The sequence below is a fragment of the Lissotriton helveticus genome, chromosome 4_2 (genome assembly GCF_964261635.1).
Source record: "Lissotriton helveticus chromosome 4_2, aLisHel1.1, whole genome shotgun sequence".
In the NCBI taxonomy this organism is placed as follows: domain Eukaryota; kingdom Metazoa; phylum Chordata; class Amphibia; order Caudata; family Salamandridae; genus Lissotriton; species Lissotriton helveticus.
In genome coordinates, this window is record NC_136064.1 from 103,298,353 (window position 1) to 103,323,621 (window position 25,269).

Consider the following 25,269-nt stretch of genomic DNA (forward strand, 5'->3'; position numbering starts at 1 on the left):
ACAACGTGGCGCATGGTTTACACCGCCTCTCCGTCACAGAAGTGACGCAACAGTGGCACAAATGAGGCGCAAGGGGCTTGTAAATCTTCCCCAATGAGTCGAACCAGTTCTGCTGAGAGCTCTAAAGTGGATGACACGTTCTCCCTTTCTTTCTAGACAACAGAACACCTCCCTGCTGTGATTCATCGGTTCAAACCTTCAAAACAGACTTTTTTTTAATTGCTATTGTAGGTCATCAATATGATACATTTGCATACCTCTATTCCCTTTTCCTCTGCAATAGGCTACTCTTCCTCTCCCCTTTCTCCCTCTCCCCAAACCATTATGGAAATTGTAAAATGCTATCTTATGTTATTGTTCGCTAGAATATCTATTTACACGTTTTCCGTATTTGATATAAGCTTACTTTGTTTTTAAAGACAAATCTTTTCTAGGTACAAATGATATTTTACATTTACTATATTCGGGTGAGATGCATTTCCTTAATGTTTTATGTACATCGCTGATTGTTTTGTAACTCTTTAACGAAGCATCTTCAAACTAAGAACAGACAATATATCTCTCAAAGACGCTCAGCAATCACAAAGGTCACGTGCACTGGGAATACAGAAGCGGACGAGGTAGAAAAAAATGGGGGCAAATAATGGTAGTATGAGCTGTTCAACAAACCTTATCAAGTAAAAAGGGTCGGTGGCAGGACTGACTCGGCCTTTCATCCTCACTAAAGCGATAGAAGGAGCAAAATCGAGTCACATAAAAAGAATCTCACCACGGAGATGTCAGCGGCAGTTTGGGTGGAAACCTCGTAAATGAATATGATAATATATAGTTAATTTGACTGTTATTGCAATGTACACATTGTTCGCCATCATGTCTGATTGCGCCTGGATGCGCACAGCTTCTCTGTGATGCGCTGTGATTTTGGGGTTAGATACTCTACTGAAAGGGCTCCTGGTTGATGGTAAAAGATAATGGAAACCTTTCTTTTCTGTCGCAAATCACGTTTTCATCGGTCCGTTAATTTCTAATGTGCGATATGAGCGAATGACGTGTTTGGGTTGCGGCATCTTTTAGCCACAAACGAGTGCGCGGGGCTATTTCTGTCTCCTCACGTTTGCTTTAATGTACAAGTGACTCACCAGAGCCTCGTTACCAACCCTGCCGGGTGGAGGCGCCTGGAAGCAGTCTATGATGGCAGCTCATTAATGCTGCTGCCTTATGTTTCCTCGAGGGGCGCTAGTGAGCCGTGCGCAGGTTGCACGGGGGGACAGTGAGGGTTCGGCGGTTACTCCGCTGGGACGAAGCAGCGTCGCCCGCTGTTTTTAAGCAGTGCGAAGCAGAAACATAAAATGATAATAACGTTGATTTGGGTGGGTGGGCTGGGCTGCTTTACTCTCCGAGCAGGGGATGAGTGGTTTGTCCACTCGACTGTTTGGCCGGCGCTCAAACCAGTCATGCGCACTTTCCCCGTTCTCCGTGCAGGCTGTGTAGCCTCTGTGGAGGGCATGCCCAGGTCCCCATTCCCTGGTTTGAGAAAGCTGAAAACTATTCACTACACTGCATTATGATTGGTCAGGGGAGCCTGGGTGCCTACCAATTACAACGCTGCATTGCAGCATTGTGATTGATCTGTGAGGCCTGCTTCCTGTTCCTCGCTGTGCACAACGAGAGCAGGAGCAGAGATAGTCTGGACTTCGGGGGTTTCCCAGATGGGAGGCATACTCTGGTGATGATTGACGATTATTCCAAATATCCGGAAGTAGAAATCTTGTCTTCTCTGAGTGCCAATGAAGTTGTGTCAAAATTGGAAAACAATATGGCTACCCATGGGTTGATCAAGGAACTCAGACCAACAATGGTCCTCCTTCCCAGGGGCACGAGATAGCTTCGTATCTCACATCTTTGGGAATCACCCACAAGAAGATCATTCCACGGTCGCCCCATGCTAATGGGGAGGCGGAAATGAGAACTCTTAATAAAGTCATCCGGATTGCATCAGCAAGCCACCGGTCTCCTGAGCTAGGGATTTACTCTTTCCTTCCTGATTATCGGCAGACTCCCCACTCTACCACAGTGCGGGCACCTGGGCACCTCTCAATGGGTAGGGTAGTCATAGACTCCATTCCTCACCATCCCGATGGGCCCCGGGCCCGGTTGATGGTCACCTGCTTTATGAGAAAAGGAAACAGTCCAAAGCCAAGGTCAGCCATTGATGGAGAGCAAAGATGTCAAATTTGAAAGTCTGTGATTTGGTGCTGGTGCAGGGTCGATACCCCGGCTGCAAATGTAGGCTGCCTCTTGAGGATAACCCTTAGAAGACAGTTCTTTGCCTGGCACTCAAGTCACGGCTCGTTGTGGACATGAAACAGTCACTCAATATTTCAGCATTCAAGAGGGTTCATCTCTACTGAAGTAGCTCCCCTGACGGCTGGCCAGATGCTCCGAGAACAAACTGACCGGACGATTGGTCTGAAGCTGAGCAACTGGAGAGCGCGTCATGGGGGCTTTAGATCCTGAACCCAGAGGTCCTGGTGTGGCCGCGCGGTCCCTCTGGGGACCCCGTCATCTGTGAGGCTGACCTCCACCTGGCCGCAGTACTCACACCAGATAAGAGCTCCAGAGCAATCCTAGGCCTTCAAGCAGACAGAAGGGTCACGTGGTGTGATGAGCTGTGATGTTCAGGGTGGAAGGTACATTCCTGTTCACAGGTTCATGTGTCTCTGTTCTCCCCATGTGAACCCCCGGACTTTCTAAAAAGCGTTCAGTTGTGGTTTGTTTCTCTTCATGTTTTATTTGGACTCCTATTTTTTGGTTAGTTTGTAGAGTGGCCCCAGTGACGCAAGTGGAGCGTCTGGCTTACATCACTGTGTCCCTGGTGAACCCTGGTTTTAGTGGATGTGCACCCGCGGGCCGATGTGTGCTTGGTTTCTTCCACAGCACGAGGGGCTGCATGAATAAAGATGCCTGTTGCCAGGCGTGGCCTGTAAAGAGGGACCCCCGATGACCACTGCGCATTTTATGTTCCCCAAAGTCTCACCTCGTCAGTCATTCCTAGGCCTCTACCCCATAGCCGCATGCCCATGAGAACTTCGAGGTGCGGCCCGTAACCCCTAAGAGGCTTCATTGTATACTCCACACCTGCCAGCCTTCTGGGTCCTTGCCAGACCTCCTGGGCCCCTGCCAGACCCCATGGGCCTCTGCCAGACCTCCTGGGCCCCTGCCAGACCTCCTGGGCCCCTGCCAGACCTCCTGGGCCCCTGCCAGACCTCCTGGGGCCCTGCCAGACCTCCTGGGTCCTTGCCGGACGTCCTGGGCCCCTGCCGGACCCCATGGGCCTCTGCCAGACCTCCCGGGCCCTGCCAGACCTCCTGGGCCCTGCCAGACCTCCTGGGGCCCTGCCAGACCTCCTGGGCCCTGCTAGACCTCCTGGGCCCCTGCCAGACCCCATGGGCCTCTGCCAGACCTCCCAGGCCCCTGCCAGACCTCCTGGGCCCCTGCCAGACCTCCTGGGCCCCTGCCAGACCTCCTGGGCCCCTGCCAGACCTCCTGGGGCCCTGCCAGACCTCCTGGGTCCTTGCCGGACGTCCTGGGCCCCTGCCGGACCCCATGGGCCTCTGCCAGACCTCCCGGGCCCTGCCAGACCTCCTGGGCCCTGCCAGACCTCCTGGGGCCCTGCCAGACCTCCTGGGCCCTGCTAGACCTCCTGGGCCCCTGCCAGACCTCCTGGGCCCCTGCCAGACCTCCTGGGCCCCTGCCAGACCTCCTGGGCCCCTGCCAGACCTCCCGGGCCCTGCCAGACCTCCTGGGCCCTGCTAGACCTCCCAGACACTCACTGCACGGGCTGAGAGTAGTTGTTTCCCTTGAACTTAGTGGGACTTCGGCAGCCATGTCCCGTCACTGGGGCAGCCTCCTGACCACCTGCGCTTCTCCTCCACCCTGCCCATCCCTGGACCACTGCTGCCCACAGCTCTCCCGGCCATGTCCTCCTGTGGAACTTACGGTCCTCTCTTCAACCTGCCACGGGACCAGTGCTGCCCATCGCCCTCCCGGTCCAGTCCTCTCTTGGACCCACCAGGGTCCTAGCCTGCTACCCCCGGGCCAGCGCGTCCTACTGATTACCAGACTCATCTTTGCCAGACCTGCCATCCTCCGGCAGGGAGTGGACTGGACAAGGGCTGCCCATGAGCCAACAGTTGTTCCAGGGGCTCTGCCCACCCACTGGACCATCACGCCTCTCCTCATAAGTTACTCCTCGCTGCAAGAACTGTGAGATGTAACTTTGCATGACTGGGCTTCAACCAGACTCAAGGGAGGCGAGGCGCCTCTGGACTGGAAACCCAAAGGGCTCTTGTTCCACTGGGCCCTTCAGACTGCCCCACAGTATTCAGAGGCTCCTGGAACTCCAAGGGCCCTCAGCTCATCCTTCTGAAGCTGCAGGACAGATACTGAAGCCGGTAACAAGTGGGGGCAGCAGAGAAGGCGGACCTCGCCCTGTGACATGGTGCCACCCCCCTCCTCTCCCCCACACTTATATTCAAGATCCATTTAACGTGGGTGTTTCTCTTGACCAAGACACCAGAATGTGGTTTTACTGCTGGCCGGCACTGCTGCCCGGCACTGCAGCCCGGCATTGCAGCTGGGAACAAGGAAGGACAGGATGAAACCAAGGCTGCCACTCTAGGTCCACAGAAGACAAACACTCTTCTCGCTCTGCTGTTCATTCTGCGGTGGAAGAGAAATGGACGACTGAGGACAGCCCAGAAAGAAAGTGCTGGGGGAGTGGGCCAGCACCTCAATAGCAAAAGAGAAGACACCGCCTACGGTGCAACCAAGCACTGGAACCAAATAACTACAAAAGGACGAAAAACACTTTGTGTGTGAATTGTGTGCCCTCCAGTGTGGATCATATATGGGCAGAAAGATGTCGGCCCTTGATAGGGATATATGTGTTTGATCCCTAGTCCTCTTTTTAACTTCTTCGGTTAACTTCTGAGCTCGTCATGAGGCACAGTGGCGCTGTGCTCACGACGAGCTGAGCTCGTCATAACTGCCGCGGAACGCCCACGCGGGGATAATTCCCCTCCTGTGCGGGGCGTTCCATTGAGTGGGCGGAGTCGTGATGAGCTTAGCTCCACTGGGCTGTATGACGAGCTGAGCTTGTCACGAGCACCGCGGCGCTGCGTGCGGCCCTCCTCTCCCCGCGCCGCGGGGGAATTAGCCCCACGGCGAAAGGGTTAAACTCTATCCTAGAGCCCCACAGAATGAAGCCTACTCGGACACTTGGGTATAGTTCTATCAACCCCTCACAAATGCCTTCTCATTGCTCATCTTTGTAAAACACCTCGGCTCCTCCCCTTTAGGGAGTTGTAGCCCAAACCATGGACCTTGCAGTCCGGGTGTGAGGAGGGGACCCAATGATGAGGCGTGTCACCCTCGGGCGAGTGAGGGTTCTTGTCCTAAAGACATTTCTTTTCCATCACATGCACAAACTAATGAGTGTTTAGGACAGAATTTAGATCCATGCCATCTGTTTGTCTTATTTCATCAGATAACCTAACATACACAGTGTGATTTTTTTTACAGTTCGGTAAAGTACAGCCAAGATGCAGCGCAGTGGTGGTAAAGTGCATTACAGGTTGCACGGCAGATGCACCTGTATTTAAGAAGTGTTTATAAAAGGTATTGCAGTCGTGGCGAGAAGTGCTGGCCTGATTCTAAACAGGCACAGATACCTTGCTGAAGAGTGCCTGGTGTAAACATGGTGGTGGTGGTAAGTGGATGGGCTCGAAGCGAGATTCATCCAGGCATCCTGGTGGGTACCTGGCACAGAGGCCTCAAGTTGCATGATCTTCTCCCCTCTGCCCATGACCAAGTCTTCCAAGTAGATGCTGCCCATTGCTAGTATTTCTCAGCCCCCCTCCCCCCAGTTTCTCCTTACAGCAGCACAGCTTAGGGAGCAGTCCATGTCCAGTTTTACAATGTCCCCCAGGGACCTACCTTCAGAGTGGTGCGACAGCGTGAGCAGGCTGACGCAGGAGGCCCCGATGCCGGACCCGAAGACGGTGATGCGCAGGGGGTCTCCCCCAAAGAAAGCGATGTTCTCGCTGATCCATCGGAGGGCCTGGATCTGGTCCAGCAGGCCGTAATTCCCCTTAGCAGCCTGATCTCCGGTGCTCAGGAACCCTGCAACCAACAGAGACAGGAAATCAGAACCCCCTGTGACACCCTATTCAGAACCAGACTGTACCACAACACTTCACAGCCTGGTCTCCGGAGCTCAAGAAACCAGCAACCAACAAGGACAGGAAATAAGAAACCCTACGGGACACCCCATTCCGACTGTACCCCAACATATCGCAGACTGGTCCACCGTGTTTGGGAACCTGTCAACCAACTGAGACAGGAATTCAAAACACCCCATTTGACACCTGTTAAAAATGGATCCCTGGCTGGCCAGGGCTTGCGCCAAAGTCAGTCAGAGACCACCACTCCTAAGTCAGGGCAAGGGAGTTACACGCCAAGATAACCCCTGCTCACCCTCTAGGTAACGTGGCGCGAGCAGCAAGACTAAACTCGGAGGCAATGTGAGTTAAGTGTTTGCACACGCACCCCAGCAACAACAGCCAAAGGCCCACCACAAAGGAAACTCCACACAAGGTTATGTATAAAAATAGCCTTTGTATTACACCAAAACACATTAGATGAAAACACACACTTTACAATGTGCCAACAGGCATGGGCAGAATTTACAGGGGATATGTACAAGACAGGGCCACCTCGACCACTGTCAGGAATCAGCACTTTTAGAACTAGCACTTAGAATATCACTTAGAACATATAATAATAATCACTTTTACCACACAACCAGTAACTACTGGTAACCAGGACCTCACTAGCACCACCTGTACTAGGAGAACAACCACCTAAGTATCACAATACCTGTAGGGGTGTAAGCACATAACACATGATGCATAACATACATTCAGAGGTGTAAGGAACAAGGCACATGATGCATAAACAACACATTCAGAGGTGCAGGGAAGGAAAACACATGATGCCTAAAAACATTCAGAGGTGTAAGAAATAACAATTGCGCAGAAATCACCGTAGCAATTAAATCACAAGTTGCGCAAAACTCAAATTAGTCACCACCTGTGACTGTCCCTAGGCCAACTGGCCTCTCTAGGGCTAGGCCGCCCTGTGTCCCAATGTCAGGGGCCTAAACGTGGCAGCTGCCCATGAAGTGCTGGGCAGCTGGGCAGATAATGGTGGGGACAACGTTGGAGCCTTCCAGGCCCTGAACAACTGAAAGGTCCCCCTGAGCCTCTCAGGGCTCTAAACAAATGACTGGCCCCTGTGAGCCTCGCTGGGCTCTTAACAAACACTGTGGCACTCCAGAGCCTCTCAGGGCTCGTAAACAACAATGCGGGCGGGGAGCCTCATGTCTCTGAAGGAGAATGCCCCCAAAACTGGTGGAGTCCCTCTCGGGGTTCTTGTGGACCAATAGGGCCGCCTCGAGCCTCTCGGGCTCTTCAACAAAAGGTGCCGCCTGAGTCTCTCAGGGCTCAACAACAAATGCCCCCAGGATTTTGGTGGAGTCCCTCTCGGGGGACTCGACTAAAATACTGCCCCCGGGAGCCTTGGTAAGCTCTTCACCGACAATTTCCCTCACTCGGGGAGAGAGCACTGGGGGGGGCGGGCACCGGCAATGTGCCCCGATGCCTCCCCCTTCTCCCAACCAAACACCACGGGCCCCCACTCACCGGGCTTGCGGAGTTCTGCTTGGCCGGACTCTGCTTCTCCTGCCAGCGAGCAGGCTAGTGCCGTGGGTGGGGCTCCTCTTCCAACACCGGAGCCCCGCCTGCACCTTGACTCGCTTCCTGCTTCCTCCGGTCTCCTTCCCACCGGCCAATCAGAGAGCGACGCTGGCGCTGGGTCCAATCCCAGCGCGGCGCGGCTCGTGACGCTGCGGGGTTGTCTCTGTGGCCGGGAAGAGCTCGGGGCTGCGGCGGTGACCTCTGGGGAGACACACGAGGGGTAGGCTCCCTCAGTTACAATAATACGGCGAGGTAGGCACTCGCTTGGGCTTCCGGCTGTCCGAACGCCCCGCTCCCGGCCTGCCTGACTTCCGGCCGGGCGGCGTTTGCAATACTGGCATGGCAAAATGCAGCAATTTCTGGGGGCAATGCCGGGTGGGCACCGGCTGTGGAAGATAAAGCGCCCCCAGGCGCTAAGAGAAAATAAAGCGCTCCCAAGCGCTGTAGGGGATAAGGAAAGTGCTACCACGCGCTACCACAGCAACCAAACGCTTCCAGGCGCTAGAAGCAAAGTACAGCGCTATTAAGCGCTGGGGGCCAACATAAAGCGCTCCCAGGCGCTAGTTGGCTCAAAAGACAGAAAAAGTCTAGGACAAAGGTCCTCCAGTAGAGCAAGGCAGGGGGGGAGGGGCAAGGCTGGGCCAGGGGCCAGCTCACTGGGCCCTTCAGGCAGGAAGGCAGTCCCAAGTGGCGGTTCCTCCTGGAGCCCAGCAGCTGCCCCCCTCAGGTAGGATCAGGCAAGAACAAATTGTAAGGGGACACAGCCCCTTCTTATACTACTAAATCCTTTGTCTGTAGGTGCAGGGTGGGGAGAAACCAGTCGCAGCTGGTTTTGGAGCACCCTTGATGGCTCAACCACCCCTTTCATTCACTAGGGAGGCTAGGGTCGCTGAACGCACCACAGGGGGCGGAGCCAGCATTGTGTGGGGAAAGCCCAGCCCCATTCAAGAACAAGGTGCACTCCTCCCCAGCCATCAGCATGCTAATCTCACACTCACCACCGGGCAGACCCATCATGACTCATGGAGCCTGGCAACCCAGCCAGCCCCAGCCAATCACACGCCAGTACCCTCACAGCACACGTACAGCCATGTCTAGAAGTGGCACTTCCCCACTAGACACATACACGCCGCATACATCATTTCGCAGCATTCAATCACACGAGTCCGCACATACCAGACTCGAGCCTGTACACCCCACGCATCAGGAACTACCAGGAACACATACATTCCCTATGCATTCCTATGGGAGGGCAGGCCTATCTCACCACATGCACTCAAAGTGCGCACGCACTTTCCACTGGGACACAGTGAAAGTGCGCAGAACCCAAAAATCACCATCACCATGTCACCATTAAAAGCAAAAAGTTTAGGGGTGAACCTGCCAGAAGGGCCAAGTCCAACAACACCCCATTTCGACTGTACCCCACCACGTCGCAAACAGGTCCTACATGTTCAGGAACCCTGCAACCAACAGAGATAGGAAACCAGAACCCCCTGTGACACCCCATTATGACTGTACCCCAGCATATCGCAGACAGGTCCACCGTGTTTGGGAACCTGTCAACCAACAGATATAGGAAATCAGAAACCCCCTGTGACACCCCATTCCGACTGTACCCCAACACGTCACAGACTAGTCCAACATTCTTAGGAAACCTGCGACCAACAGAGAAGGAAATCAGAAACCCCCTTTGACACACCCTTCCGACGGTACCCAAACATGTCACAGACTGGTCCCACGTGTTCAGGAACCCTTCAACCAAGAGAAACAGGAAATCAGAAACCCCTTGTGACACCCCATTCCGACTGTACCCCAACACATCACAAAGCCTCCTGTGACACCCCATTCCGACTGTACTCCAACACATCACAGACTGGTACCACATATTCAGGAACCCTTGGACCAACAGAGAAAGGAAATCAGAAACCCCCTGTGACACCTCATTACGAGTATACCCCAACACATCACAGACTGGTCCCACTTGTTCAGGAACCCTTCGGGCAATAGGAACAGGAAATCAGAAACCCCTGTGACATCCCATTCCGACTGTACCCAGCACCTCACAGAAAACCTTTGACCCCCCGTTCCAACTGTACCCTAACACAACACAGAAATCCCCTGTGACACATCGCAGACTAGTCACAAGTGTTCAGGATCCCTTCAACCAACAGACACAGGAAATCTGAAAATACTGTGACAACCCATACTGACTGTACTCCAACCAACCCTGGGCGGAGACCTCCGCTCCGCGTGCAGAGTTTGCGGAGATTTGCCTTCCCTCATCCCGCGTAGAACGTAGAGAAGGCAAATCTCTGCACACTCCGCAGCAGAGCGGAGTTGGCCAGCTCCCAGCTCCACCTCTCATTTATAAAAAAGTAATTAAACAGGATTAAAAATAAATTAAAAACCACCTACCTGGCATGCCGCGTCCCCGGCCTGCCCTCCTCCTTTTCTTCGCCCTATCGGTAATCCTTGTGAAAACTTCACGTGCCCGCTCGCCTGCGCAGTTCTCAAAAGGATTAGTGAGATGGCGAAGAAGAGGAGGAGGGCAGCCCGGGGATGCAGCATGCCATGTAAGTGGTTTTTAATTTATTTTTTAATCATGTTTAATTACTTTTTATAATTGGTGGGTGAAGACGGGTGGCGTAGCGGAGTGGAGTTCCAAGGAGTTTGTTCTCAACTCCGTGGACCTGCGCGTAGCCCCGCTACGCACACTACGCCTGGGGTTAACCCCAACACATCACTGACTGAGCAGAAACAGGAAATCAGAAAAACCCTGTGACGCCACATTCCATCTGTACCCCAACACATCGCAGACTTGCAGCAACCAAATCCAGATCACCTATTGATCCAGCTCCCCCCATATTCTAGCCAAAGCACTAGAGACAATTTTACCTTCCATAATGGAACTGCTTAATCTATCAATGGATACGGCTTTGGTGCCGAAACCTTGGAAGCCTGCGATCATTAGGCCATTAGAAAAAAAGCCAATCGGGACCCCACTGTTTTTAGCAATTTGCGCCCTATTTCTCTTTTGCCGTTAGTCAGCAAACTTTTAGAGACGCATGTAAACAATATTTTGACCAATTTTCTAGAAACTAATGACTTATTGCATCCTTCTCAGATGGGTTTCCGAGCCTCCCATAGTACAGAAGCAGTACTATTGGTGGTTACAGAGGAGCTAAAGTCATTACTGGATGAGGATAGATCAGCTGGCATCCTTTTATTGGATTTCAGCGCAGCATTTGACACCGTAGATCATACCACCTTAAAAGAGAGACTAAGGAAAATAGGAGTACAAGGCAAAGCCATGGACTGGCTGACCTCCTTCTTGGAAGACAGATCCTTCCAAGTGATGGAAAAAGACTGTTTTTCAGACTGCCTCCCAATTACATGTGGTGTCCCACAGGAATCATCTCTTAGCCCCACCTTATTCAATATTTATGTCCAACAGCTGGCTAACATAGCACAGGAATCTGGCATCTCAGTGGCGTCATATGCTGACGATACCCAGCTGATAGTATCCCTAACAGATGGCACAAACCAACAGCCGAGTCACTGCCTTGAGAGAGTCGTATAATAGATGTCAAATAGTTGCTTGAAGCTAAATAGTGATAAAGCGGAGCTTATGGTATTAGGCAATCTTACTATTCAGGCATCCATGACACAGTGGCCTCTTTGCATGGGAAACCCTCCTACTCACAAACCAGCCATAAATAAATTGGGGATCTGGCTTGAGAATACACTTACTATGGACTGCCAATCCAGGAAATTGACTGGAATATGCTTCTCTCCCCTTAAAATGTTAAAGAAGATTATTGAGGTTGTGAGAAGTTAGCCTGGCATATGATGTCCACTAGTTCTAGTGGGCACCTTGCACCAGTCTAATCGACCCTTATTAATGGTGGTTGTAAAGGCAACCTTATAGACAAGCTATCCTAGTGGTAGCATGGACCAGCAGTCTTCAGGCTAAGACTTCAGAGAGCGAATTAAGCTGGTAAAAATAGTTGTTTTACCAATTATAATCCCTTGAGTACCAAATGAAAGCACACCACACAAGGTATATATCAAATATATATATGTATTTATTCTAAACACAACCCCTTTGCACTCTTTATGAGGTCAGAGGTAAAAGTAAAATACAAGGAACTTAATTAGCATACGACAAGTTGCACAGTATACGTTATGCCCTAGGGGCCTCACAAACCATATACTAAAATAGTGGTATAAGAACCACGTCTGAGATAGAAAGCAGGCCTAGGGCCTGGGGAATAGCTGGGGCTTCTAGGAACAAACAAGGGTTAGGAAGTAGGAGGCCCACGGGAGACGCGTGCAGTGTCTAAACATAGCCGCAGGTTACCATTGACTTTCTCTGGGAAACAAACAAGTTACAAATTTACAATTTAAGGACACTTCTAAAAGAACTACGATGGAACCCTTTTAGACTTAGACACTAGGAGGGCCAATACCCTCGAGACTACCAGAGTACTCGTGTTACCTCACCCATGGAAGCCGGGTGCATAGGTGTCTTTTGGTGTCGGGTTTCGTCGTCGATTTCAATGGAGATCTGCAAAGAAGTGCTGCAAGCGACCAGAGGAAAAGTATCCGGGTGGATCCAAGGGTGGATCGAAGATCTGAAGAACCTGAAATCAGAAGGGACAGAGTCTGGGTCACTTGCCAGTGACCAGGATGGCGATGGAAAGCTGCCAGCCAATGTCGGGTGTTTTCAGGTGAGAAGGTGAAGTTTGTCTCTTCAGCCACGAGGTCCAGGAGGCACCGACGATGACCAGGAGCTGGATTCAAGCTGTCCCACAAAGGATCTAGTTGACTGCAGTATCGGTATCTGGATTGGACCCAACAAGCCTTGGCAAACGCAATCCATGCAAGATGTCAAGATCGGCTTCGGTGCAGACCAGCAAGGTCTGTGGAACTTCTCTTTTGGGGAGAAGTTGAAGCAAGCCTGGATCAACCAGGAAAGCAAAGTAGTTTCAAGTTTGGTCTTCTTGGGGGCTCACTAGCCAATGGACTAGGAACCGTGAAGACGCATCGAGCGGAAATGCACAAAGCGGGCTCACGGGTCACTCGTGGAGTGGGGGCCTCTGAGCTTTGGTGCAAAAGGTGCTCGGGCTGGGGCTTCAAGCACCCCAATGCACAACTTCGGGATACCTCGGTAAGTAGGTGCAGCTTGAAAAATGCAGGATGTCCAGGAGTTCTGGTTCCACGTCTCTCATGTCCGCCACGGGTCTCAACTTTGCTGTGAGCGAAGGTCAGGGTCAGAGATTTCTGGAAGTCCATTTCCTGTGTTACAGATTCCTCGGGATCCGGCGGGAGCCCCGAAAATGCAGAACAGCAACATTGCTGCTGGTGCCTGTTTGAACAGGTTGGTCACTCCTTGACCACAAGGGAGATGTCTTCCGTCTTCAGGTTGAAATGGAATGTCGAAGGTCCAGGATATATGTTTCAGAGTTTCATCCAGGGTAATCTAAAGTCCTAGGGACTAGGGTTCTATACTTATAGTAAGTATAGGGGTTGGACTAACTCTCAGGTCCCTCCTAATGGTGGACCTGGGGAGGGGGTGGTTACACCCCATTCCCTTAGTCCAGTTTCGCGCCAGAGCTGGGGCAAAGTGCCCCAGCAACCGGTTTAAACTGGGAAATGCATGGAGCACCTTGTGTGCCCCAGGCTGTGTCTGGAAAGCATTCACTGAATGCAGCCCTCCCTGCTGCAATACACTATAGCCTGTCTGGGGAGGTGCCAGCACCTCCCTGGACAGGAAACCTTTGTTCAGGCCTCCCCTGCTGGAGTTTCGTCCAGCAGCAGGAGGGCAGACTCGTGCCTGTGGCAGCAGAATCCATTTTGTGATGCTGAGGCTCTGTTTAACTTTAACCGGGTTTAACAGTAACTACATGTCTTCTCCCTCTAGAAGGGTGGAATGCTACCCCCGCTGCCAGGACTTGCAGGGGGTGGAGGGGGGGGGGGTAGTATTCCAAAGTGTTTGACACCTTACCCAACATGTTTTGATAAAGCCAAACCAAAGTTAGCATTAACCGCGAGGATTAGAATGCACTTAAGAGTATATGGTATGGCTATATCATAGAACAGCTATAAGGAGATGGTTCCATAAGCTGCAGAGGGGCTCAGCTCATGCTAGGGCACCCTCTCACATAAAACCAAGCCCTCTACCTCCAGGATTCTCGAGGTCTGCCTTAGGAGTGGCTTATAGGTGTATATGTGTCAATATAGGTATATCGATATAGGTATACTATATCTAAGTAAGAGGTGTTTACACTACCTTACCCAGGGGTAAGAACAGACCTGTGGTGTCAGTTTGGAAGGCAATCCATATTGTGGGGAGCGAAGATTCGTTCCACACCCAGTCGCACAGTGGGAAGTGGATATACCAACTACCTTGAAAACGTTCCTTTTCAGATTCATCCTTATTTATTCCATTTTTTAACAAACTTTGATCCATATTTTAAACTGAGTTTTTTTATTGATTTGAGAACTCTCACTCAAGAAGGGGTCGACACCTAAAACATCCCATGCTTATTGGCTTTGCCTGTGCTATCAGTTTCAAATAAATGAGTAACAAATTATTTTTTAGTGTGTAATTACAATTAAAAGTGTTTCAGTTCTGAAAATATGGGACCTTGAATTAAACATTAACAGGTTTGTAAAAGGGAAATTCCCACCAGCATAAGCCACGTGAGCTATTTCCTTTGCAGCATGATATTTCTTCTTTTGTTTTTCTTTCTTTTCATCTCTTCCACATCACCCTCCACACAAACAACCCACCCACTCGCCTCCAAGCACTAGATTTTCTTTCCACTTGGCACTGTCCATGTTTCAACAGCTGGGCTTCTCCTTCAAACACTTTGTCATAGAATCACCGCTACAGTTGGCATGGGCGTGGCCATCACTCTGTGCAAAGAGGCAAGGATTAAATGTGCAGCAAGTCTGAAAATATTTGTGAGCAACTGACAGTCACTAAGAGAAAGTGGTCCTGACTAACCTCAGCTCCAGAGCTCCCCCCGGTGCTTCACCACAACTTCAACTCACTCGGGCACCTGGAGGTGAATTAGTTCAAATTATAGGGGCCCATTTAAAAAACAGTTGTTATTGTATTGTAATTGCATTTATATAATGCTTACTACCCCTGGTGAGGCGTCAAAGTGCTTTTTCGGCGAGTAGCACACTGCTCTGGAACCTATAAAGAATTTGTGGTGAATTAGTATAGTGAAATATGAAATTCGAGAAGTTGACATGTTACTCTGTTATTTTGATTGAAAAGGATAGTGGAGGAATAGAAGAGCAAAGGCTTTAGCCTTTTTTCCAGAGCCTTTTTTCCCTGGGATGAGTAAAAAGGGTTTTGGAGGGGAAGAGCCAGAGAGAAGAGTTTAGAAAGGCTTGTTTTAGGGGATCGGTGTAGTAAAAGAGGTGTCAGGAGGTGAAAGGAGGGGTACACTAAAGGAGAGTCTAGAAAGGGCTATTTTTGGGAATCATAGAAGTGGTATGGGGGTTGGGATGAATAAGAGAGTGGAGGTAGTGGATATATTGATAGAAGTAAGGGTGAGAACTAGGGTAGTGCATTGGAAAGAATAGTAGAAAGAGGTTTGTGATGAGTCAGAGAGTTGAGCTAGAAGATATATTTCTGTTTGCGTATGTTGCTCATGTGGGGAAGAGCCAATGCTTGAGTAGTTTACTGAAGATAAGGTGGTTGTCGGTGGATCTTATGTTGGGGGTAAAGAGTTCCATATTTTGTCTGCTTGAACAGAGAAATATGTGCTACCCATGTTTTTATTCTTGTATCTTGGGATTTTGAGGCTAGGTGCCTCTCTAGAGTGGAGGTTCTGAGACCCGGCAGGACCCATCCCATTTAAATCCCTGGTGTGGTTTAAAAAATGTACTATTACAACAGAAGCGTCAGGAGACGCCCTTCCCCGGCCTCGGGTGAACGTGTGTGCTACGTTGTTTCTGCAGATCGAAAGCACTCGTGCACGGGATGGGGCTTCTAGGTGGTAGGGGTGGTTTTGCAGTCCCCAGATCCTTGCCCTGCATTCTACTAGCTCCAGGCATGTCTGAGAAATCACAAAGAACCTTGTAATGAATGTTAAGATGAAGCGCAGGGGGCCGGGAGCCTTTACACAGCAACGAGGAGCGAGCAGGGCCGCAGGAGCCCAGCTCTGTTTAACATATGTACATTAATGATCTGACAGGCAGGCCTCACACCTCCCCAGGGCGCCTGCTGTACGGCACAGATATGACATGCCTGCTGTGTGGCTACTCTGTCTCCCATCGGGGCGGCCTACCACACGTACCCTCATTACAAGCTGCTGAATTTCACTCCAGGTGCAACCCACCGCCTGCTGGTCCCAGGTGACCCCGGTGGAGCAGGTTAGCGGTCCAGCTATCCGCAGACCCTGACGTACATACACCACGTACTGTCCAGGCATGGCCAGAGGCTTTAAATAAATGAGAGCAGACCGCTATGAACACTCGGACACATATACTCTGAGTGAGTAGTGATCTATCGAGGGTTCGGAAGCAGGACCTACTCGCAGCGGGGTAGTGTTAGGCCATCGCACCCCCAACACCACACTGGCATAGAGGGCAGGACAATGGTGATTGCAAAAAAATCCAAGCAACCGGGGTAGACCCGCCACATATCACCCCACCATGGACGAAATAGTAGCGGACGTCAATGGTCCCCGCTGGTTTTCAAAGCTCGACTGTAATGCCAGGTACCACCAGTTGCTACTGGCAGAGGAAAGCCGGTACATCACCACGTTCAGAACCCACCTAGGACTGCGCAGATACAAGCGCCTGTACTTGGGCATCTCATCAGCTGCTGAAGCACTTCAGAATGAAATAAGGGAGACTGTCCGACTAGCCAGACATCTTGAATTTCAGTGATGACATACTGATCCACTCGGCAACAGCTGCCGAACATCACTGACACCTGAAGACCACCCTCAAGCGTATCAAAGAACACACTGTGAAGCTGCACAAAGACAAGTGCTCTTTCTATCGAATTCTTTGGATCTGCCTTTAACCAAAATCGGATACAAGTCGATCCCTGCAAGTAACATACGATCAAGCAAGCACCAGCACCCACCACCGTTTCAGAAGTGAGAAGCTTCTTAGGAATGGCCACATACTGCGGGAGGTTCGTCCCGGACTTGACGACCCTCAATGAACCCCTGAGGTCCCTCACAAAGGCAGACACAAAATGGACATGGAGCCACCGGGAAGAAGACGCAGTCCAAAAAACAAGTGCGCTCTTCTTGATAACACCACACTCGTCTAATTCGACCTCGACAAGCATACCAAACTTATGGTCGACACTAGCCCTGTGGGACTGGGAGTCATACTGGTTCAGGAGCAAGAGCCGGGTCGATGGGCCGCATTGGTGTTCGCCAGCAAGACAATGATGCTGACGGTGACCTGCCATGCCCAAATTGAGTGGGAGGCCCTCGCGATCAAGTAGGCCTGCTGGCACTTCCACCTGTACACAAGTGGCCAACCCTTCAAAGTCATCACGGATCATTAGCCTCTCGTCCCCCTCTTCGAGGGTCACCTCCTCATACACTCCCCCAGATCGAGAGGTGGGCCATCCAACTGCAGCACTACCAGATGGAGGTCTCCTAATGTCCAGGATCAAAGGACGCCGCCGACTTCCTGTCTTGCTACCCGGTGCCGTCCAACACCCCGGGAGGCCACCACAAAGTGGAGGACTACGTCAGGATGGTTTCAGATAGAGCCTGCCTCCGCTCTCTACAGCTGGAGGACATCAAAGAAGCTGCAGAGATGGACTCTATCATCATTCAAGTACGAGCAGCATTGCAGAGTGGCACAAGGCAGGATTTGACTGACCAAGTGAAGAAAGAGAGAGCCTAACGAAGATGTGGCGAGTGCTGGACGGACTCCTCCTATGCGGGTCTCACATTGTGATCCCAATGGCATTGAGGCACCACTAAACGCTACTGGCGCAGGATCAAAGAACCCCGCCGACTTTCTATCTCTTTACCCGGTCACGCCCAACACCCCGACAGGCCACGATGAAGTGGAGGATTACATCAGGAAGGTTTCAGATGCAACCTGCCCCGAGCTCTACGGCTGGAGGACTTAAAGGAAGCTGCCAAGACAGACTCTGTCATCATTTGAGTATGAACAGCAGTGCTGAGTTGCACATGGTGATATTCCCTTCAGGATGCATTGACTGGCCAGGTGAAGAAAGAGAGACGGACCCCGGACAGACTCCTCACACGTGTGTCTCGTATTGTGATCTCGATGGCATTGAGGCACCACGTCATGCTGCTGGTGTACGGGGGCCACCAAGGTGCCACAAAGATGAAAACAAGGATGCGGGAGAAGGTATGGTTTCCTGGGTTAGAACAGATGAACGAAGACCTCGTTCGCAAATGCCCAGTATGCCAACTGACGGGTGTGCCAGAGAGGCCAGCACCAGTATTTACTGAAGAGCCGTGTGTGACACCATGGGCCAAGCTCAGCATGGAATTCAGGAGCTTCTCAGATGGACGAAGCACATTGATCCTGGTGGATGCATATTCGAAATATCCAATCCTAGAGCTTTTGTCCATGTCGCCTCTGTCCTAGAGAAGGTATTTGCCATTTTTGGTCTACCTGCCGAGATCAATAGTGACAACGGACCCCCCTTTTCCTCTAGCAGAATTTGGGGACTTCCTCAATAGACTTGAAATACATCAACAGCTCATCACTCCCACATGGCCACAAGATAATGGTGAGGTTGAAAGGTGTATGCGCACGATGAACAAAACACTTCAAATCATCACCGCTGAACAAGCAAACCCAGAACGCCATCTACAATCATTCCTTAGAGAATATCGGAGTACTCTCCATTGCACAACCCAACAAGCACCCTGCTCTCTGATGTTCAACGGAACCTACCGAGATATGATCTTCACATGGTGGAGAGGTGTGGCTCACTGGTTAGAGGCGGCAGATCCGAGAGCAGAGAACGGGCTGGGACCAGGGTTCGATTCCCGTCGTGGCAGGGTCTCGGACCTAAATGATCAGCGGACTCGATAATTCTCGCCTTGGTGCCTACTAAATCGAGGGGCCACACTCGGTAACTCTGGGCATTAAGCTTACCTCATCTCCACAACGGCCCCCCACAAACGCCAGGGATGCCTGGTTTCACCTTGGAGACTCCCAGGAGGAACTATCTCACATGGAAAGCCAGGACGGGTTCCCCAGCGGTCTATAGCGCTACGAGGCCTGCGGTGCGGGTAGCAGTGCGCTTTACAAGACACACTTTCATTTCATTTCACATGCACAGTGTGGACACCACCACCTCACGACATTCAGGGACCCAAGCACGATGCAAGCGATGCAACGCACTTGCTAGCCACACCCAGAGAGCTAGGGCCAATCACTCCTACCTGATGATCATGTAATCGTCAAGGATCGCAAGTCTGGGTGGAAGTACATGACACCATTTGAGTATGGCATCTGGCATCAGAAGTGGCGGATCTATGGTGAAAGTCAGTCAAGTGCCTTTGTTTCCCTCCATTGCATTGGGATCTAGGTGTAAGGCTTCAGATAGTTCCCAGACAGGATGATACTAGAACAGAAGGAGGGCTGATGCCCCTTTAAATCAGGCCTTTGTTTGGGTCTTGCTGGAAGTGAAATAACAAACCGCTCTGAGCCCCTGTAGGTTGCTCAGATCGGAAAAGAGACATGGTGCCGGGCTGCTCAATGTGACCCAGTGTTGGCAATTTTCACCAGGACAATTTTTTTATATTTCACTAGGACCAACCCGATTCCCGGATCTGGCTCAATAAAAGCTGACGGATCCGAGATCCAGCTGGACCCCCCTCCTTTCCTGAACTACTCTTATCAGAGTAAGAAGTGTCAATACAACAGGAGCATCCTGGGATCGGGGTCTGTCACACGAGCATCAAGGGATCGGGATCTGTCACACGAGCATCACAAGATCGGGGCCTGTCACACAAGCATCCCGGGATCAGGATCTGTCACAAGAGCATCCTGGGATCGGGGTCTGTCACAAGAGCATCCTGGGATCAGGGTCTGTCACATGAGCATCCTGGGATCGGGGTCTGTCACACAAGCATCCCGGGATCGGGGTCTGTCACAAGAGCATCCCGGGATCAGGATCTGTCACAAGAGCATCCTGGGATCGGGGTCTGTCACAAGAGCATCTTGGGATCAGGGTCTGTCACATGAGCATCCTGGGATCGGGGTCTGTCACACAAGCATCCCGGGATCGGGGTCTGTCACATGACCATCCTGGGATCCGGGTCTGTCACATGAGCATGCCAGGATCGGGGTCTGTCACAAGAGCATCCTGGGATCGGGGTCTGTCACACAAGCATCCCGGGATCGGGGTCAGTCATTTGACCATCCTGGGATCCGGGTCTGTCACAAGAGCATCCTGGGATCGGGGTCTGTCACAAGAGCATCCCGGGATCAGGATCTGTCACAAGAGCATCCTGGGATCGGGGTCTGTCACACGAGCATCCCGGGATCGGGGTCTGTCACATGAGCATCCTGGGATTGGGGTCTGTCACATAAGCATGCTGGGATCGGGGTCTGTCACACGAGCAACCTGGGATCGGGGTCTGTCACACGAGCATGCTGGGATCGGGGTCTGTCACACGAGCATGCTGCGATCGGGGTCTGTCACACGAGCATCCCGGGATCAGGGTCTGTCATACGAGCATCCCGGGATCAAGGTCTGTCACACGAGTATCCTGGGACCGGGGTCTGTCACACGAGCATACTGGGATTGGGGTCTGTCACATGAGCAACTTGAGATCGGGGTCTATCACACAAGCATCCTGGGACAGGACCTGGGTCTGTCACACAACCATCCTGGGATCAGGGTCTGTCACATGAGCATGCTGGGATCGGGGTCTGTCACACGAGCATCCCAGGATCGGGGTCTGTCACATGAGCATCCTGGGATTGGGGTCTGTCACATGAGCATCCCGGGATCAAGGTCTGTCACACAAGCATCCTGGGACAGGATCTGGGTCTGTCACACGGCCATCCTGGTATCGGTGTCTGTCACACGAGCATCCCGGGATCGGAGTCTGTCACATGAGCATCCTGGGATTGGGGTCTGTCACACGAGCATGCTGGGATCGGGGTCTGTCACACGAGCATCCCGGGATCAGGGTCTGTCACATGAGCATCCTGGGATTGGGGTCTGTCACACGAGCATCCTGGGATGGAGGTCTGTCACACGAGCATCCCGGGATCGGAGTCTGTCAAATGAGCATCCTGGGATTGGGGTCTGTCACACGAGCATGCTGGGATCGGGGTCTGTCACACGAGCATCCCGGGATCAAGGTCTGTCACACGAGTATCCTGGGACCGGGGACTGTCACATGAGCATCCTGGGATTGGGGTCTGTCACACGAGCATCCCGGGATCAAGGTCTGTCACACGAGTATCCTGGGATCGGGGTCTGTCACACAAGCATCCTGGGACAGGACCTGGGTCTGTCACACGACCATCCTGGGATCAGGGTCTGTCACATGAGCATGCTGGGATCGGGGTCTGTCACACGAGCATCCCAGGATCGGGGTCTGTCACACGAGCATCCCAGGATTGGGGTCTGTCACATGAGCATCCCGGTATCAAGGTCTGTCACACAAGCATCCTGGGACAGGACCTGGGTCTGTCACACGACCATCATGGGATCGAGGTCTGTCACATAAGCATCCTGGGATCGGGGTCTGTCACACGAGCATCCTGGCACCAGAATCTGTCACAGGAGCATCCTGGAATCAGGAACTGTCACATGAGCATGCCGGGATCGGGGTCTGTCACACGAGCATCCAGGGATCAGGGTCTGTCACAAGAGCATCCTGGGACCGGGGTCTGTCACACGAGCACACTGGGATCGGGGTCAGTCACACGAGCATCCTGGGATCGGGGTCTGTCACACGAGCATCCCGGGATCAAGGTCTGTCACACAAGCATCCTGGGACAGGACCTGGGTCTGTCACACGACCATCCTGGGAGCGGGTCTGTCACACGAGCTCCCTGGGATCGAGGTCTGTCACATGAGCATTCTGGGATCGGGGTCTGTCACACGAGCATCCTGGCACCAGAATCTGTCACACGAGCATCCTGGAATCAGGGACTGTCACAGGAGCATCCTGGGACTGGGGTCTGTAACACGAGCATCCTGAGATCGGGGCCTGTCACACAAGCATGCTGGAATCAGGATCTATCACACAAGCATAATGGCTTTCAGGGTCTGTCACATGAGCAACTTGGGATCGGGGTCTATCACACAAGCATTCTTGGGATCGGGGTCTGTCACACAAGCACCCTGGGATCGGGGTCTGTCACACGAGCATCCTGGGATCGGGTCTGCCACACGAACATCTTGGGATCGGGGTCTGTAACACAAGCATCCTGGAATCGGGTCTGTCACACGAGCATCCTGGGATCGAGGTCTGTCACACGAGCACCCTGGGATCGGGGTCTGTCACACGAGCATCCTGGGATCGGGTCTGCCACACGAGCATCTTGGGATCGGGGTCTGTAACACGAGCATCCTGGAATCGGGTCTGTCACACGAGCATCCTGGGTTCGGGGTCTTTCCCACGAGCATCCTGGAATCGGGTCTGTCACACGAGCACCCTGGGATCAAGGTCTGTCACATGGGCATCCTGGGATCGGGGTCTGTAACACGAGCATCCTGAGATCGGGGCCTGTCACACAAGCATGCTGGAATCAGGATCTATCACACGAGCATCATGGGTTCAGGGTCTGTCACATGAGCAACTTGGGATCGGGGTCTATCACACAAGCATTCTTGGGATCGGTGTCTGTCACACGAGCATTCTTGAGATCAGGGTCTGTCACAAGAGCATCCTGGGATCGGGTCTGCCACACGAGCATCTTGGTATCGGTGTCTGTCACAAGAGCATTCTTGGGATCAGGGTCTGTCACACGAGCATCCTGGGATTGGGTTCTGTCACACAAGCTACTTTGGATCAGGGTCTGTCACACGAGCATCCTGGGAGCAGGTCTGTCACACGAGCATCCTGAGATCGGGGCTGTCACACGAGCAACCCAGTATCAGAGCCTGGCACACGAGCATCCCGGGATCGGGGTCTGTCACACAAACATCCCGGGATCGGTGTCTGTCACACAAACATCCCGGAATCAGGGTCTGTTTCACAAACATCCTGTGATCGGGGTCTGTCACACAACCACCCTGGGATCGGGGTCTGTCACACGAGCATCCTGGTATTGGGTTCTGTCACACAAGCTACTTTGGATCGGGTCTGTCACATGAGCATCCCGGGATCGGGTCTATCACATGAGCACCATGGGATCGGGGTCTGTCACACGTGCATCCTGTGATCAGGGTCTCTCACACAACCATCCTGGGATCGGGTTCTGTCACACACACGAGCACACTGGGATCGAGGTCTGTCACATGAGCATCCCTGGATCGGGGTCTGTCACACGAGCATCCTGGACAGACTGTCACACGAGCATCCTGGGATCGAGGTCTGTCACATGAGCATCCTGGGATCGAGGTCTGTCACATGAGCATCCTGGGATCGAAGTCTGTCACACGAGCATCCTGGGATCGAGGTCTGTCACACGAGCATCCTGGGATCGAGGTCTGTCGCACGAGCATCCTGGGATCGAGGTCTGTCACATGAACACCATGGGATTGAGGTCTGTCACACGAGCATCCTGGACAGACTGTCACACGAGCATCCAGGGATTGGGATCTATGAAATGAAATGAAATGAAAACGGGATTTGTAAAGCGCATGGCTGCCCGGGGGCGTCCCAGCGCTGGGATTGTACTAACAACTGAGGAGGGAAACGGAAAAAGAAACAGAACAGTGAGAAAAGGAAGGGTGTGCACAATTATTGTGGAAAAAGGTGAGTTTTGAGTAACTTGCGGAATTTATTATGATTAAGTTCAGCACGTAGATGGATTGGGAGGGTGTTCCAAGATATTGCAGCTGCAACTGAGAAACGGCGTCCTCCAGTTCGGGCCTTCTTAATTCTGTGAACCGTGGCCAGGTTGCCATGGGAGGAACGCAGAGACCTATTGGGTTTGTATGGAAAGAGCATGATTTTGAGCAACGAGGGACCTTGGTCTTGTAGAGCCTTGTGTTTAATGCACAAGGCCTTAAACTTGACCCTTTCACGGATCGGCAGCCAGTGAAGTGCCCTCAAGGCTGGTTTGGCTGATGTTCTACGGGGGGTACCTGTCAGGAGCCTTGCGGCGGCATTTTGAGTTCTCTGCAGGATGTTCATAGTTGCTTCAGGGGCTGACAGAAAGAGGGCATTGCCATAATCTAGCCGCGATAGTATCAAACCTTGTATGAGAAGTTTTTGAGAAGGTGCTGGGAGCAGAGGGAGATTTGCCTGGCCGAACGGAGTAGGCCTACGCAAGTACCCGCTGTTTTTTTGGCCTGGGTTTTCAATGAAAGGTCCCGCTCCAGCCAAAAACCCAGGCTTTTAAGCTCAGTCTTGGGTTGCGGAAGGGTACCCAGGCAGGATGGCCACATAGCGCTAGGGAGAGGAGATGTTTGATGTCCCAGTAGCATTAGCTCGGTTTTAGAGCCGTTCAGTTTCAGTCTTGAGTCACACATCCACTGGAAAATCCCTTTGAGACAGTCGTGAATGTTTTTGAGTTGGACACTTTCTAGCGAGAATGAGACCACCATTTGGGTGTCATCAGCGTATGTGATGGTTTTTATCCCAAAGGGGGTAACCACTTCCTCCAGGGGGGCCATGTAGGTGTTAAATAGTGTAGGGCTCAATGAAGAGCCCTGAGGGACCCCACACTGGAGGGGGACAAAATCAGATCGCTCTATCGATCTATCACACAAGCATCCTGGGATCGGGTCTGTCACACGAGCATCCTGGGATCGGGGTCTGTCACATGAGCATCCTGGGATTGGGTTCTGTCACACAAGCATCCTGGTACCAGAATCTGTCATAGGAGCATCCTGGGATCGGGGTCTGTCACACAACCATCCTGGGATCGGGGTCTGTCACACGAGCATTCTTGGGATCAGGGTCTGTTACACGAGCATCCTGGGATTGGGTTCTGTGACACAAGCTACTTTGGATCGGGGTCTGTCACATGAGCATCCCGGGATCGGGTCTATCACATGAGCACCATGGGATCGGGGTCTGTCACACAAGCATCCTGTGATCAGGGTCTCTCACACAACTATCCTAGGATCGGAGTCTGTCACACACACGAGCACACTGGGATCGGGGTCAGTCACACGAGCATCCTGGGATTGGGTCTGTCACACGAGCATCCTGGGATCGGGTCTGTCACACGAGCATCCTGAGATCGGGGCTGTCACACGAGCATCCCAGTATCAGAGCCTGGCACACAAGCATCCTGGGATCGGGGTCTGTCACACAAACATCCCGGATCG

General features: G+C 52.2%; 1 protein-coding gene across 1 annotated transcript in view; it reads right to left on the reverse strand.

The window, feature by feature from the left end:
• Nucleotides 1–25,269, reverse strand: part of NLGN3 (neuroligin 3) — a 477,014-nt gene that overhangs the window by 100,613 nt on the left and 351,132 nt on the right. The window contains exon 7 of the mRNA XM_078640209.1: nt 5,998–6,183. Within this exon, the coding sequence (XP_078496335.1) occupies nt 5,998–6,183 (186 nt within the window). The remainder of the gene's footprint in view (nt 1–5,997; nt 6,184–25,269) is intronic.